At 37.0% G+C, this 14597-nt stretch overlaps 1 protein-coding gene and 1 pseudogene across 1 annotated transcript; both read right to left on the bottom strand.

Moving 5' to 3' along the window:
* Positions 1-706: 706 nt before the first annotated feature.
* LOC128185329 (uncharacterized) lies at positions 707-4118 on the bottom strand (annotated as a pseudogene).
* Positions 4119-9876: 5758 nt separating this feature from the next.
* On the bottom strand, positions 9877-13799 carry LOC128185958 (uncharacterized). The gene is made up of 14 exons (XM_052855677.1): positions 13788-13799; positions 12994-13047; positions 12762-12824; positions 12418-12486; positions 12260-12328; positions 12079-12147; positions 11906-11974; positions 11384-11452; positions 11170-11238; positions 10973-11039; positions 10783-10859; positions 10508-10636; positions 10068-10193; positions 9877-9945 (listed from the first exon to the last, which is right to left on the bottom strand). Exons 1-14 carry the CDS (start codon positions 13797-13799, stop codon positions 9877-9879), a joined length of 1011 nt encoding a protein of 336 aa, XP_052711637.1.
* Positions 13800-14597: the final 798 nt, after the last annotated feature.

Here is a 14597-nt window from a genome sequence, read left to right as displayed (position 1 = left end):
ACATCACTGCAGTATTCTAAATGATGGATATGCACGGATCCAGTAAATTTTCGGGTTGGAAGGGGGGGGGGGGGGGGTTCCAAGGAATATTTATCTCGTGGGGGGGGGGGGGGGATTTTCCAGGGAAGGGGGTCAGACTCTTCCCCGACCCCACTCTAGATCATGATATAGTTCTTCAGTTTATTCTTCTCATTTTATAAATCTAGTAGGACCACAAATGCTAGCAGTCAACGCAATATATTACAGCCAGGTGCGACATTCCGGTATAATGTGACGCCAAATCCCCAAAATAAGGTCTATTAGGCCAATGGATTTCTGCTTTGTATCAAAAGTCAGTCAAAACACAGCAATAATTCTTTGACTCCACCACTTTACCAGACCACTCATATTGTGTTTTATCTAGATTTGCACCATATTCTCAGTACAAAGTGTACGTGCACATCGTACCCACTTCACACAGTTCAAGATAACATTGTTTTCTCGATCGTTCTTGGTACATGGTCAATATCTTCCTTGTGTGCGCTTGTTTCTTATATGTGTATATTACTTATACCTTTTCATTTGTTTTAAACAAGAATAATAATAAAGAACCAACTGCAATTAAAATTACAGATAATATGTTTTATTAACGACATTCGATATCGTTCACAAATTTTTTTATATTTTAAAAGTTGCCATTAAAAACAAACTACAGAGGTAGGGTAGGCGACAATAAAGAAATTTAAACAAATATTAACAATGCATTGTTCATTGTTATTCATTGTCTATTTTAATCCCAAAAATTTTCGAATTCTTCTTCGTAGTCCAAACTTTTGCTTCTCTTTCTTTGAGGGAGTCTGGAAAAGAAAAAGGACCAAGTCATAAAACATGTATCAATCAACAAAAATCCTCATGGAATTGAAAAAAAAACACCGAACAACAACAACTACCGAATCTACAATAGATTTATGCTATCTGTTTTATTGTAACTACCTCCATTTTGTCCTCTTCCTCGTCTTCATTTTCATCATCAACAATAGCCTTGGCACCATCTAGGGATTCTTGGGGTGGTGAAAGTTCAGCTAATGCCATTGGATTAGATGCATGTAAATCTGGATAACTTGGACCCTGCGAAGGCAGAATATTTCATATAAATTTATGAATACTTTCCAGGTCTTTTCAATGTACATAAAGAAACAGAGTAAATCAAATAAATGTTGAAAAAAAGAAGCACATAATTCTTATCCCTCTTTTTCATATATATTGAGATGCATACATTTCAATTGTACTTCAATTTGGTTTCCAACTTAAAGTACAATTTTGGGACAATTTTCAAGGCAGACTGAATAAAAAAAGGAAATATGAAAGCGGAACATATAGCAGGAACAATAACTCTACATAAAGAACTTATTATTTGGAACCAATTAGTACCTGGAGAAGATGGTCGTCGCTTGATTTAAATGTGCTGATGTTGAACAGGAACAGCTTTCTCGGCACGAATTCTTCGTACGCCTCCTCCTCCAATAGTTTCAACTTTTTCCTTTCAGAGCTAGTTTGCTATAAAAAATAAAATCGAAAATTGTCTTTCATATTCCATGAATAAAATTTCCTTTATGATAGCGTATGTGAATTGGTCTAAAGTATAATATAATTTGCTATAATATTAGTTATGCTGCATGGTCATGCATTTTCGTATCATACATGTATTCTTACCAGTAGCTCGTCAAACACTAACTGCATTCTTTTCATCATCTTTTGTGCTTGTGTTTCCCGTTGAGCGTGAATTGTCTAGGGAAAAGAAATAATAAATATAAACATGCAACTGTACATGTATTTGAATTTATGTGTATATTGTTATAATCAGATATATATGTACATTAGCTTACCATAAGTTCTGCACAAACTTCACGCATTTTCTCTTTGATCTGCTTAGTCCTTTGCTGAGCATGAAGAGTCTGAAAAAAGAAGATTAAATGAAAATTGCGACTTATAATTAACAACTGATAATATGAAAACATACTTGTATTTCAAAACATGCAACGTATATCAAGTACTGTTGTAAACTATTTGATTCAATACTGTTGACTATACATTTATTTAAATGCGCTCACCATTAGCTCTGCAAAAACTCGTCATGAGTTTCTTGGACGTCCTTATCTTTTGCTGAGAATGAAACATCTATTGGAAAAAGTTAAGAAATTCTTAAAAATGTTTTAAAAGCATACATCATATCTTGATTGGAAGCATTTAAATCATAATTGATACTTGATAAAATATTTTGACTTCATGCGTGTATTTCATAAAATATATGTATGCTTACCATAAGCTCTGTTAAAACTGTACGCATTTGCTCCTTGATCTTTTCAGCCTTTCGTTGTTCATGAAATGTCTGTTTAGAAATCAAAATAAATCATTAACTGGTTTCATATGTATTGAGGCATTATAAAAGCACTGTTTTAGCATTGATTGAATGATTGATTGATGAGATGTTATACAGAAACGATATGTCAATTATTTTTTGTTTTACTACAGTCTTTGCTAACCCTTAGCTCTGTAAAAACTTCACGCATTAGTACTTTGTTCTTACGTATTATCTGCTTATCATGAAGTGTCTGTAAATTTTGAAATCTATTGTTTAAATACACGTGCGTGTATTTTCATTTCTTAAAATCCCAATCTTGATTTTCTTAATATTTTGTGTGTACAATAACTTACCATAAGCTCTTGAAGAACTTCATCCATTCTCTTTTTGTTTTTCTTGATGCATTGTTGAACGTGACATGTCTGTAAAATCGAAATAAAATCAAGACTTTTAAAGATTATATCATACTTTATTAATATATCTATTAACAAATGAACTGAATTTTAAAATTTACAACAAATATGAATAATATACCATAAGCTCTCCAAAAACTCGGGTCATTTGTGCTTTGATTTTTTTGGTGTGCGTCTCGGATTGATACTTCTGAAAAATTTATATAAATATGACAACAATGCTTTATACCTGCAGATTATGATAGTTTAAAATATTTACAATAGTGAAAAAGTTCTTACCAATAGTTCCTCCATTTCAACCACTCTCCTTCCTTTATTCTTCAGCAATTTCACTTGCATTGGTTGGTCCTGAAAATATGCAATATGAAGCTAGATTATTAATTTTGTCCATAATTTATTTCATTCCTTCAGAGATCAATAGTAAAAAAAAATGTGTTCAAACATTGCACGAAACAGTATGATTAATTAAGATGAAACAATGTACATCTAAATAATATGAATAAACATGAAGTTTTAATTCCATGTTTTATAATTTGTCAATTATTTTTAAAAATTCAATTCCACGTACTTGCACAGATAGATCTAAAACAATTGTATTAGTTGTGCTAATAATAGTTAAATTATAAAGATGTGTAATACCTTGGGGGCTTTCCTTTGGAGAGGGAATTTAGTGAACCTGGCGACCCAAGATGGCGTGGATCCCTTTTAAATGAAATTGAATAAATTTTTCATTTTTGCATTCATTAATCTGCACATTCAAAATTCTACATGGCATTAATCAAGATTTAAGAGTTGGTGTTAGATATCTCAAAGCATTCTTTATAATAACACAGTGTTAATATGAATGTTTCTGAAAATGAAATGTTTACCAATAAATCCCTCTGGACCTGTCCTCTGTTTCTCCTTTCGATTTGAGTTTGATTCTGCAGAAATAAAAAAATTGAACTTACTAGTATCCATAAGTATTACCATTACAGGAACTTAGAATACGAGACGAATATGTTGTCATGTTGTAAACTTTGTATTTACTGCCATCCGGTAAATTCAAAATTTACAACATGACACTGTCAAGCAATACGTTGAGAGACAAATACCAAATCACTGTTAGCTGGATGCATGCATTTGTTCAGATATCAAAAAATTAAAACTTCGATTATCAAGGTGAAACTTAAAATTAGAAAACAATTAATCAATCGTTTAATGTATCGGATTGGTAAAAGCGTAATTTAATTTAAACTTTAACCAAGTACACTTTATCTGGAGTTATTTACAGTAAAATAATCATACTTACATTCTTCTTCTCCATCCTTCCTTTCGGTTGTAGCAACAACAATGATTATGACGTCATAGATAACGATCGTCATTGTGTCGTATGCATGACGTAATAGAAAACGACTCTCTCTCTCTCTCTCTCTCTCTCTCTCTCTCTCTCTCTCTCTCTGTGTTGCCCATAATTATGTGGCATACCATAATACCGTACTCGTATATTACATTTGTAGCAGGCCCCTTAAATCAGCCTTAATAGCGGTGCTGCAGTTTTAATAAATGTTCAATGCATTACATATTTAAGAAATAATAAGAAAAAATTTCAATAACATTGTAAAAAAGGCAAAAATCTAGCGCAGTTGCATAATATGTTTCTTTGTCAACTTAATCATCTGTAAATTGGAAACAGAGTTTTATTAGCGCGACAGTGTGTTGTGTAGAGTTGTGTTATAGCGAACATGTATTATACATGGTTGTGTTAGCGTTATCACGCGTTTTGAAGATTTGTCTTAGCGAAACCGCGTGTGTTGTGCAGAGTTGTGGTAGCGCTATTGTGTGTTGTGCAGAGTTGTATAAGCGCGTCCATGAGTTGTGCACAGTATACATATTGTTAGCGTGACCGTGTGTTGTACAGAGCTGTGTTAGCGTCACAGCGTGTTGTGCAGAGTTGTATTAGCGCGAAAGTGTGTTGTGCAGAGTTGTGTTATAGCGAACATTTATTATACATGGTTGTGTTATAAGCGCTTTGAAGATTTGTCTTAGCGCAACCGCGTTTGTTGTGCAGAGTTGTGTAAGCGACCATGAGTTGTGTAGAATATATATTGTTAGTGCAACAGTGTTTTGTGCGGAGTTGTTTTAGCGCAAACATGTGAAAATTGTGCGTGGTTGCGATAGCGCTATCATGTGTTGTAAAGAGTTAATTGTGTTAGCACGACCATATGTGTTTCATGTAAAGAGTTGTGTTAGCGCGATCGCGTGTTGTGCAGACTTGTGTTAGCACGGCCATGTATTGTCCAGAGTTGTGTTAGCATAACCATGTGTTGTCCAGAGTTGTGTTAACGCGACCATGTATTGTCCAGAGTTGTGTTAGCACGACCATGTATATTGTCCAGAGTTGTGTTAGCGCGACCATGTATTGTCCAGAGTTGTGTTAACGCGACCATGTATTGTCCAGAGTTGTGTTAGCGCGACCATGTATTGTCCAGAGTTGTGTTAGCACGACCATGTATTGTCCAGAGTTGTGTTAGCACGACCATGTATTGTCCAGAGTTGTGTTAGCGCGATCGCGTGTTGTGCAGACTTGTGTTAGCACGACCATGTATTGTCCAGAGTTGTGTTAACACGACCATGTATTGTCAAGAGTTGAGTTAGCGCGATCGCGTGTTGTGCAGACTTGTGTTAGCACGACCATGTATTGTCCAGAGTTGTGTTAGCACGACCATGTATTGTCCAGAGTTGTGTTAGCACGACCATGTTTTGTCCAGAGTTGTGTTAGCGCGATCGCGTGTTGTGCAGACTTGTGTTAGCACGACCATGTATTGTCCAGAGTTGTGTTAGCACGACCATGTGTTGTCCAGAGTTGTGTTAACGCGACCATGTATTGTCCAGAGTTGTGTTAGCACGACCATGTATTGTCCAGAGTTGTGTTAGTGCGACCATGTATTGTCCAGAGTTGTGTTAACGCGACCATGTATTGTCCAGAGTTGTGTTAGCACGACCATGTATTGTCCAGAGTTGTGTTAGCACGACCATGTTTTGTCCAGAGTTGTGTTAGCGTGACCATGTATAGTCCTGAGTTGTGTTAACGCGACCATGTATTGTCCAGAGTTGTGCTAGCACGACCATGTATTGTCCAGATTTGTGTTAGCACGACCATGTTTTGTCCAGAGTTGTGTTAGCGTGACCATGTATAGTCCTGAGTTGTGTTAACGCGACCATGTATTGTCCAGAGTTGTGTTAGCACGACCATGTATTGTCCAGAGTTGTGTTAGCGCGACCATGTATTGTCCAGAGTTGTGTTAACGCGACCATGTATTGTCCAGACTTGTGTTAGCGCGACCATGTATTGTCCAGAGTTGTGTTAGCACGACCATGTATTGTCCAGAGTTGTGTTAGCACGACCATGTATTGTCCAGAGTTGTGTTAGCGCGATCGCATGTTGTACAGACTTGTGTTAGCACGACCATGTATTGTCCAGACTTGTGTAAGCGCAACCATGTATAGTCCTGAGTTGTGTTATAGCGACCATGTATTGTCCAGAGTTGTGTTAGCACGACCATGTATTGTCCAGAGTTGTGTTAGCGCGACCATGTATTGTCCAGAGTTGTGTTAACGCGACCATGTATTGTCCAGAGTTGTGTTAGCACGACCATGTATTGTCCAGAGTTGTGTTAGCGCGACCATGTATTGTCCAGAGTTGTGTTAACGCGACCATGTTTTGTCCAGAGTTGTGTTAGTGCGACCATGTATTGTCCAGAGTTGTGTTAACACGACCATGTATTGTCCAGAGTTGTGTTAACACGTCCATGTATTGTCCAAAGTTGTGTTAGCGCGATCGCGTGTTGTGCAGACTTGTGTTAGCACGACCATGTATTGTCCAGAGTTGTGTTAGCACGACCATGTGTTGTCCAGAGTTGTGTTAGCGCGACCATGTATTGTCCAGAGTTGTGTTAGCACGACCATGTATTGTCCAGAGTTGTGTTAGCACGACCATGTATTGTCCAGAGTTGTGTTAGCGCGATCGCGTGTTGTGCAGACTTGTGTTAGCACGACCATGTATTGTCCAGAGTCGTGTTAGCGCGACCATGTATAGTCCTGAGTTGTGTTAACGCGACCATGTATTGTCCAGAGTTGTGTTAGCACAACCATGTATTGTCCAGAGTTGTGTTAGCGCGACCATGTATTATCCAGAGTTGTGTTAGCGCGACCATGTATTGTCCAGAGTTGTGTTAGTGCGACCATGTATTGTCCAGAGTTGTGTTAGCACGACCATGTTTTGTCCAGAGTTGTGTTAGCGCAACCATGTATAGTCCTGAGTTGTGTTAACGCGACCATGTATTGTCCAGAGTTGTGTTAGCACGACCATGTATTGTCCAGAGTTGTGTTAGCGCGACCATGTATTGTCTAGAGTTGTGTTAACGCGACCATGTATTGTCCAGAGTTGTGTTAGCGCGACCATGTATTGTCCAGAGTTGTGTTAACACGACCATGTATTGTCCAGAGTTGTGTTAGCACGACCATGTATTGTCCAGAGTTGTGTTAGCGCGATTGCGTGTTGTCCAGAGTTGTGTTAACACGACCATGTATTGTCCAAAGTTGTGTTAACACGACCATGTATTGTCCAGAGTTGTGTTAGCACGACCATGTATTGTCCAGACTTGTGTTAGCACGACCATGTATTGTCCAGAGTTGTGTTAGCGCGACCATGTATAGTCCTGAGTTGTGTTAACGCGACCATGTATTGTCTAGAGTTGTGTTAGCACGACCATGTATTGTCCAGAGTTGTGTTAGCACGACCATGTATTGTCCAGACTTGTGTTAGCACGACCATGTATTGTCCAGAGTTGTGTTAGTGCGACCATGTATAGTCCAGAGTTGTGTTAGCACGACCATGTATTGTCCAGAGTTGTGTTAGCGCGATCGGGTGTTGTGCAGAATTGTGTTAACACGACCATGTATTGTCCAGAGCTGTGTTAACAAGAACATGTATTGTCCAGAGTTGTGTTAGCGCAACCATGTATTGTCCAGAGTTGTGTTAGCACGACCATGTATTGTCTAGAGTTGTGTTAGCGCGACCATGTATTGTCCAGAGTTGTGTTAGCACGACCATGTATTGTCCAGAGTTGTGTTAGCACGACCATGTATTGTCCAGAGTTGTGTTAACGCGACCATGTATTGTCCAGAGTTGTGTTAGCGCGACCATGTATTGTCCAGAGTTGTGTTAACACGACCATGTATTGTCCAGACTTGTGTTAACACGTCCATGTATTGTCCAAAGTTGTGTTAGCGCGATCGCGTGTTGTGCAGACTTGTGTTAGCACGACCATGTATTGTCCAGAGTTGTGTTAGCACGACCATGTGTTGTCCAGAGTTGTGTTAGCGCGACCATGTATTGTCCAGAGTTGTGTTAGCACGACCATGTATTGTCCAGAGTTGTGTTAGCACGACCATGTATTGTCCAGAGTTGTGTTAGCACGACCATGTATTGTCCAGAGTTGTGTTAGCGCGACCATGTATTGTCCAGAGTCGTGTTAGCGCGACCATGTATAGTCCTGAGTTGTGTTAACGCGACCATGTATTGTCCAGAGTTGTGTTAGCACGACCATGTATTGTCCAGAGTTGTGTTAGCGCGACCATGTATTATCCAGAGTTGTGTTAGCGCGACCATGTATTGTCCAGAGTTGTGTAAGCACAACCATGTATAGTCCTGAGTTGTGTTAACGCGACCATGTATTGTCCAGAGTTGTGTTAGCACGACCATGTATTGTCCAGAGTTGTGTTAGCGCGACCATGTATTGTCTAGAGTTGTGTTAACGCGACCATGTATTGTCCAGAGTTGTGTTAGCGCGACCATGTATTGTCCAGAGTTGTGTTAACACGACCATGTATTGTCCAGAGTTGTGTTAGCACGACCATGTATTATCCAGAGTTGTGTTAGCGCGATCGCGTGTTGTCCAAAGTTGTGTTAACAAGACCTTGTATTGTCCAAAGTTGTGTTAACACGACCATGTATTGTCCAGAGTTGTGTTAGCACGACCATGAATTGTCCAGACTTGTGTTAGCACGACCATGTATTGTCCAGAGTTGTGTTAGCGCGACCATGTATAGTCCTGAGTTGTGTTAGTACGACCATGTATTGTCTAGAGTTGTGTTAGCGCGACCATGTATTGTCCAGAGTTGTGTTAGCACGACCATGTATTGTCCAGACTTGTGTTAGCACGACCATGTATTGTCCAGAGTTGTGTTAGCGCGACCATGTATAGTCCAGAGTTGTGTTAGCACGACCATGTATTGTCCAGAGTTGTGTTAGCGCGATCGGGTGTTGTGCAGACTTGTGTTAACACGACCATGTATTGTCCAGAGCTGTGTTAACAAGACCATGTATTGTCCAGAGTTGTGTTAGCGCAACCATGTATTGTCCAGAGTTGTGTTAGTACGACCATGTATTGTCTAGAGTTGTGTTAGCGCGACCATGTATTGTCCAGAGTTGTGTTAGCACGACCATGTATTGTCCAGAGTTGTGTTAGCACGACCATGTATTGTCCAGAGTTGTGTTAACACGACCATGTATTGTCCAGAGTTGTGTTAGCGCGATCGCGTGTTGTGCAGGGTTGTGTTATCGTTATCATGTGTTGGAGGTGGATGTCAGAAAAACCTACTAGTCATTAAGATTTTTTGAATGAGGCTGCCCCCCCCCTTTTAAAACGATGCTACGTGCCTGGTATCAACACAATTTTAAATGTGATGGAAACGGTAACTGTGACATCATTTTTAGGTACAATACATTACTCTGGCTAATTGTGTACGGCTAATGAAAATAGCATGGTATTTTTAGCAAATATATTCAATTTTAATTGAGTCATTCTCTCTCTCCTTCTCTCTCTCTCGCTCTCTCTCTCTCTCTCTCTCTCTGTACACTAGGTATTATCAATACAATTTTGTTTGTTCTAAACAATAATGAAAAGAACTATAACTGAAATTAAAAGTGGTGAAAATAAGTTTAATTAACGACATTTGACATCCACTTTAAATTGGGTATTTTAAAAGCTGACATTAAAAGCAAGCTACAGATGTAGCCGACATGCAATATAGAAATTTAACAACACGATAAATCCAATGCAAATTTGTGTTCAATGTCTATTTCAATCCAAAAAATCTCAACACTCTTTTTCTCAGTCCGCAGTTTTTCTTCTTCTTTGATTGAGTCTAAAAAAGAAAGAACCAAGACATGTATAAATGCACTGATGAAAACCTTCATGGATAAAAAAAATTATATAAAACAAATTTCCTTAAAATTTCTGAATAATTTACTGTTATGCGGTACCTACCTCAATTTTGTCCTCTTCCTCGTCTTCATTTTCATCATCAACAACAGCCGTGGCATCTAGGGATTCTTGGGGTGGTGCAAGTTGGGATGAAGCCACGGGGTTAGATAAGTCTGGATAACTCGGGCCCTGCGAAGGCAGAATTTTCATATTTTAATATACATTCCAGGTATGTACATTTGTAATTTTCATGTACATAAAGAAACACAGTTAAACGAATAAATGTGTAATGAAGAAGCACAGAACTCATTTCTCTTGCTCTTTTTCATATATATATATTGAGATGCGTTTCAAGTGTATTTCAATCAATTTGTGACCAAATTAAAGTACAGTTTTGAGACAATTTTCAAAGCAGACTGAATTAATGAAAAAAGACATTTGAAAGGGAAACATATAGCAGGAACAATAACTCTGCATAAAGAACTCAGTTTGTAACTTTGTACCTGGCGTAGATGGTCATCGTCAGTTTGCTTGAAACTGATGATGTTGAAGAAGAACAGCTTTCTCGGGACGAACTCCTCGTACGCCTCCTCCTCCAACAGTTTCAACTTTTTCCTTTCAGAGTTAGTTTGCTATTAAAAATAAAATCGAAAATTTGTCTTTCATATTCCATGAATAAAATAGCGTACGTATGTAAATTGTTCTATAGTATATAATTTGCTATAATATTAGTTATGCTGCATGGCCATGCATTTTCATATCATACATGTATTCTTACCAGTAGCTCGGCAAACACTAACTGCATTCTTTTCATCATCTTTTGTGTTTGTGTTTCCCGTTGAGCATGAATTGTCTAGGGAAAAGGCACAATAAAATAAAGATGTAACTGTGTTTGATTTTATGTGTATATTGCTATAATCTGATATATATGTACATTAGCTTATCATATTATCATTATCATCTTATTTGCAGTTCTGCAAAAACTTCACGCATTTTCTCTTTGGCCTGCTTAGTCCTTTGATGAGCATGAAAAGTCTTAAAAAAGAAAGATTAAAAGAAAATTGCGACCTAACAACTGATAATATGAAAACATATACATGCAACGTATAAACTTTTTGATTCAGTACCGTTGACTTTACTCGTACATTTATTTAAATGCGCTCACCATTAGCTCTGCAAAAACTCTAGTCATGAGTTTCTTGGACGTCCTCATCTTTTGCTGAGAACGAAACATCTATTGGAAAAAGTAACGAAATTAACACTTAAAAATGTTTTAAAGCATACATCATATTTTGATTGGAAGCATTTAAATCATAATTGATACTTGATTAAAATTTTTGACTTCATACATGTATTTCATAAAATATAAATACGCTTACCATTATCTCTGTTAAAACTGTACGCATTTGCTCCTTGGTCTTTTCAGCCTTTCGTTGTTCATGAAATGTCTGTTTAGAAATTAAAATAAAACATTAACTGGTTTCATATATGTATTGAGGCATTATACATAGGCGTCGGAACCGGGGAGGCGAGAAGGGGGGGGGGGGGCTTAGCCCCCCCCCCACTTTTTTTTCAAAGTTAGGCCTAACCATCAGGGACATAGCATCATAGAGGGTTCAGCCCCCCCCCCCCCCACTTTTTCTTGGAGCAAAGATAGTTGTTCCTAAATTTACCCCCCCCCCCCACGGATTAGGATTTCCATGATTTTGGAAATTAGTTTTTTTCCTCAATATCTCTGAGGATTAATCTAGCCCCCCCCCCCCCCCCCCCCACTTTCAATTTGCTTCCGACGCCAGTGTTATAAAAACACCGTTTTAGCATTGTTTGATTGATTTATTGATTAAATGTAATATAGAAATGATATGTCAACTATTTTATATTTAACTGCAGTCTTTGCTTACCCTTAGCTCTGTAAAAACTTCACGCATTTGTCTTCTGTTAATTATCATTTTCTGTTCATCATGGAATGTCTGTAAAAATTGAAATCAATTTGTCTAAATACACGTGTGTGTATGTTCATTTCTTATAATCCCAATCTTGATTTTATTAATATTTTGTGTGTACAATAACTTACCATAAGCTCTTGAAAAACCTCATGCATTTTTTCTTTGCTTTTCTTTATGTTCTGTTGAACGTGAAATGTCTGTAAAATCGAAATAAAATCAAGACTTTTAAAGATTATATCATACTTTATTAATATATCTATTAACAAATGAATTGAATTTTAAAATTTACAACAAATATGAATAATATACCATAAGTTCTTCGAAAACTCCGATCATTTGAACTTTGATTTTTTTGGTGTGCGTCTCGGATTGATACTTCTGAAAAATTTAAATAAATATGATAACAATGCTTTATACCTGCAGATTATGATAGTTTAAAATACTTAAAATAGTGAAAAAATTCTTACCAATAGTTCCTCCATTTCAACCACTCTCCTTCCTTTATTCTTCAGCAATTTCACTTGCATTGGTTGGTCCTGATAATATGCAATATGAAGCTAGATTATTAATTTTGTTTATAATTTATTTCATTCCTTCAGAGATCAATAGTAATAAAATTTGTTCAAAATTTGCACGAAACAGTATGATTAATTAAGATGAAACAATGTACATCTAAATAATATGAATAAACATGAAGTTTTAATTCCATTTTTAATAATTAAAAATACAATTCCACGTTCTTGCACAAATAGATCTAAAACAATTGTTTTAGTTGTGCTAATAATAGTTAACTCATAAAGATGTGTAATACCATGGGGGCTTTCCTTTGGAGAGGGAATTTAGTGAACCTGGCGACCCAAGATGGCGTGGATAGCTGATAAATGAAATTGAATAAATTTGTCATTTTTTCATTCATTAATCTGCACATTCAAAATTCTACATGGCATTAATTATAAGATTTAAGAGTTGGTATTAGATATCTGAAAGCATTCTTTATAATAACACAGTGTTAATATGAATGTTTCTGAAAATGAAATGTTTACCAATAAATCTCTCTGGACCTGCCCTCTGTTTCTCCTTTCGATTTGAGTTTGATTCTGCAGAAATAAAAAAATTGAACTTACTAGTATCCATAAGTATTACCATTACAGGAACGTAGAATACGAGACGAATATGTTGTTATGTTGCATTGTAAACTTTGTATTTCCTGCCATCCGGTAAATTCAAAATTTACAACATAACAATGTCACGCAATACGTTGAGAGACATATACCAAATCACTGTTAGCTGGATGCATGCATTTGTTCAGATATTAAAAATTAAAACTTCGATTATCAAGGTGAAACTGAAAATTAGAAAACAATTCATCAATCGCTTAATGTATCGGATTGGTAAAAGCGTAATTTAATTTAGACTTTAACCAAGTACACTTTATCTGGAGTTATTTACTTAAGAAATGAACTCAATGTCTACCCAAGTTATACTCGTATAACCTGGGTTGGGGCAATTTACGCTTTATAATCCGCGAAGCGGATTATAAAAAAGCGTCAATTGCTCCAACCCAGGTTATACGAGTATAACTTGGGTAGATATTGAGTTCATTCCTTATAATTTAATTTTCTGGAATTTGCTGTACAAATTGAGTCCGTTTTACTTTTAAAAATGATAAAAATCTGTTCAAAATTCAAACGTAACGTCAAGTGAATTAGTACGTTGGTGCATTGTGACGTGTCTTGTGACGTGCAAACCAGGTTATACAAATTTAACTAAATTTTTCTATCCAATCAAATGCCGCGTTACAACCAGAATTAAATTATAGTAAAATAATCATACTTACATTCTTCTCCATCCTTCCTTTCGGCTGTAGCAACAACAATGATTATGACGTCATAGATAACGATCGTCATTGTGACGTATGAATGACGTAATAGAAAACGACTCTCTCTCTCTCTCTCTCTCTTGCCCATAGGTATGTAGCATACCGTAATACCGTACTCGTATATAACATTTGTCGTAGACCCCTAAAATCAGCCTCAATAGCGGTGTGTTCAATGCATTACTTACGAAACATCAAGAAACAATTTCAATTACATTGTAAAAAGGCAAACATCTAGCACAGTTTCATAATATGTTACTTTGTCAACTTAATCGTCTGTAAATTGGAAACTGAATACAGATTTTGTAATTTTAATTTCAAAAATATTCAAAATTTAAATTTCAATACAATAATTACATGATGTTTTTTCAGGTAAAATGTGAAAAAGAGCCATTGCAAATAATAAACAGTGTGTACTAAATCAGTTTCGACATATAGCCCGCCATGCATCGCGGTAGCCAAACTTTGAAAACACGTCCAAAATTGTGTAAAAGCGACTGTATTTTGTGCAGTGTTGTGTTAGCAGGACAGTGTGTCGTATAAATTTGTGTTAGCGCGACTGTGCGTTGTGCAGAGTTGTGTTATAGCAAACATGTGTTGTGTATGGTTTTGTTAAGGCTATTACGTGTTTTGAAGACCTGTGTTTGCGCCATCGTGTGTTGTGCAGAGTTAAACTAGCGCAATCGTGTGCTGTGCAGGGTCTTGTTAGCATGACGGCCTGTCGTACAGAGTTGTGACAGCATGTTGTGCAGAGTTGTAGCGCGACCATGT

The sequence above is a fragment of the Crassostrea angulata genome, chromosome 5 (genome assembly GCF_025612915.1).
Source record: "Crassostrea angulata isolate pt1a10 chromosome 5, ASM2561291v2, whole genome shotgun sequence".
NCBI lineage: Eukaryota > Metazoa > Mollusca > Bivalvia > Ostreida > Ostreidae > Magallana > Magallana angulata.
This window is presented reverse-complemented; position numbering and strand designations above follow the sequence as displayed.

Coding starts and splice junctions, on each gene's coding strand:
- LOC128185958 (XM_052855677.1), bottom strand. Junction 12,148..12,259: donor GAGTTTTCGAAGAACTTATG/GTATATTATTCA, acceptor TCGATTTTACAG/ACATTTCACGTTCAACAGAA. Junction 11,975..12,078: donor AGGTTTTTCAAGAGCTTATG/GTAAGTTATTGT, acceptor CAATTTTTACAG/ACATTCCATGATGAACAGAA.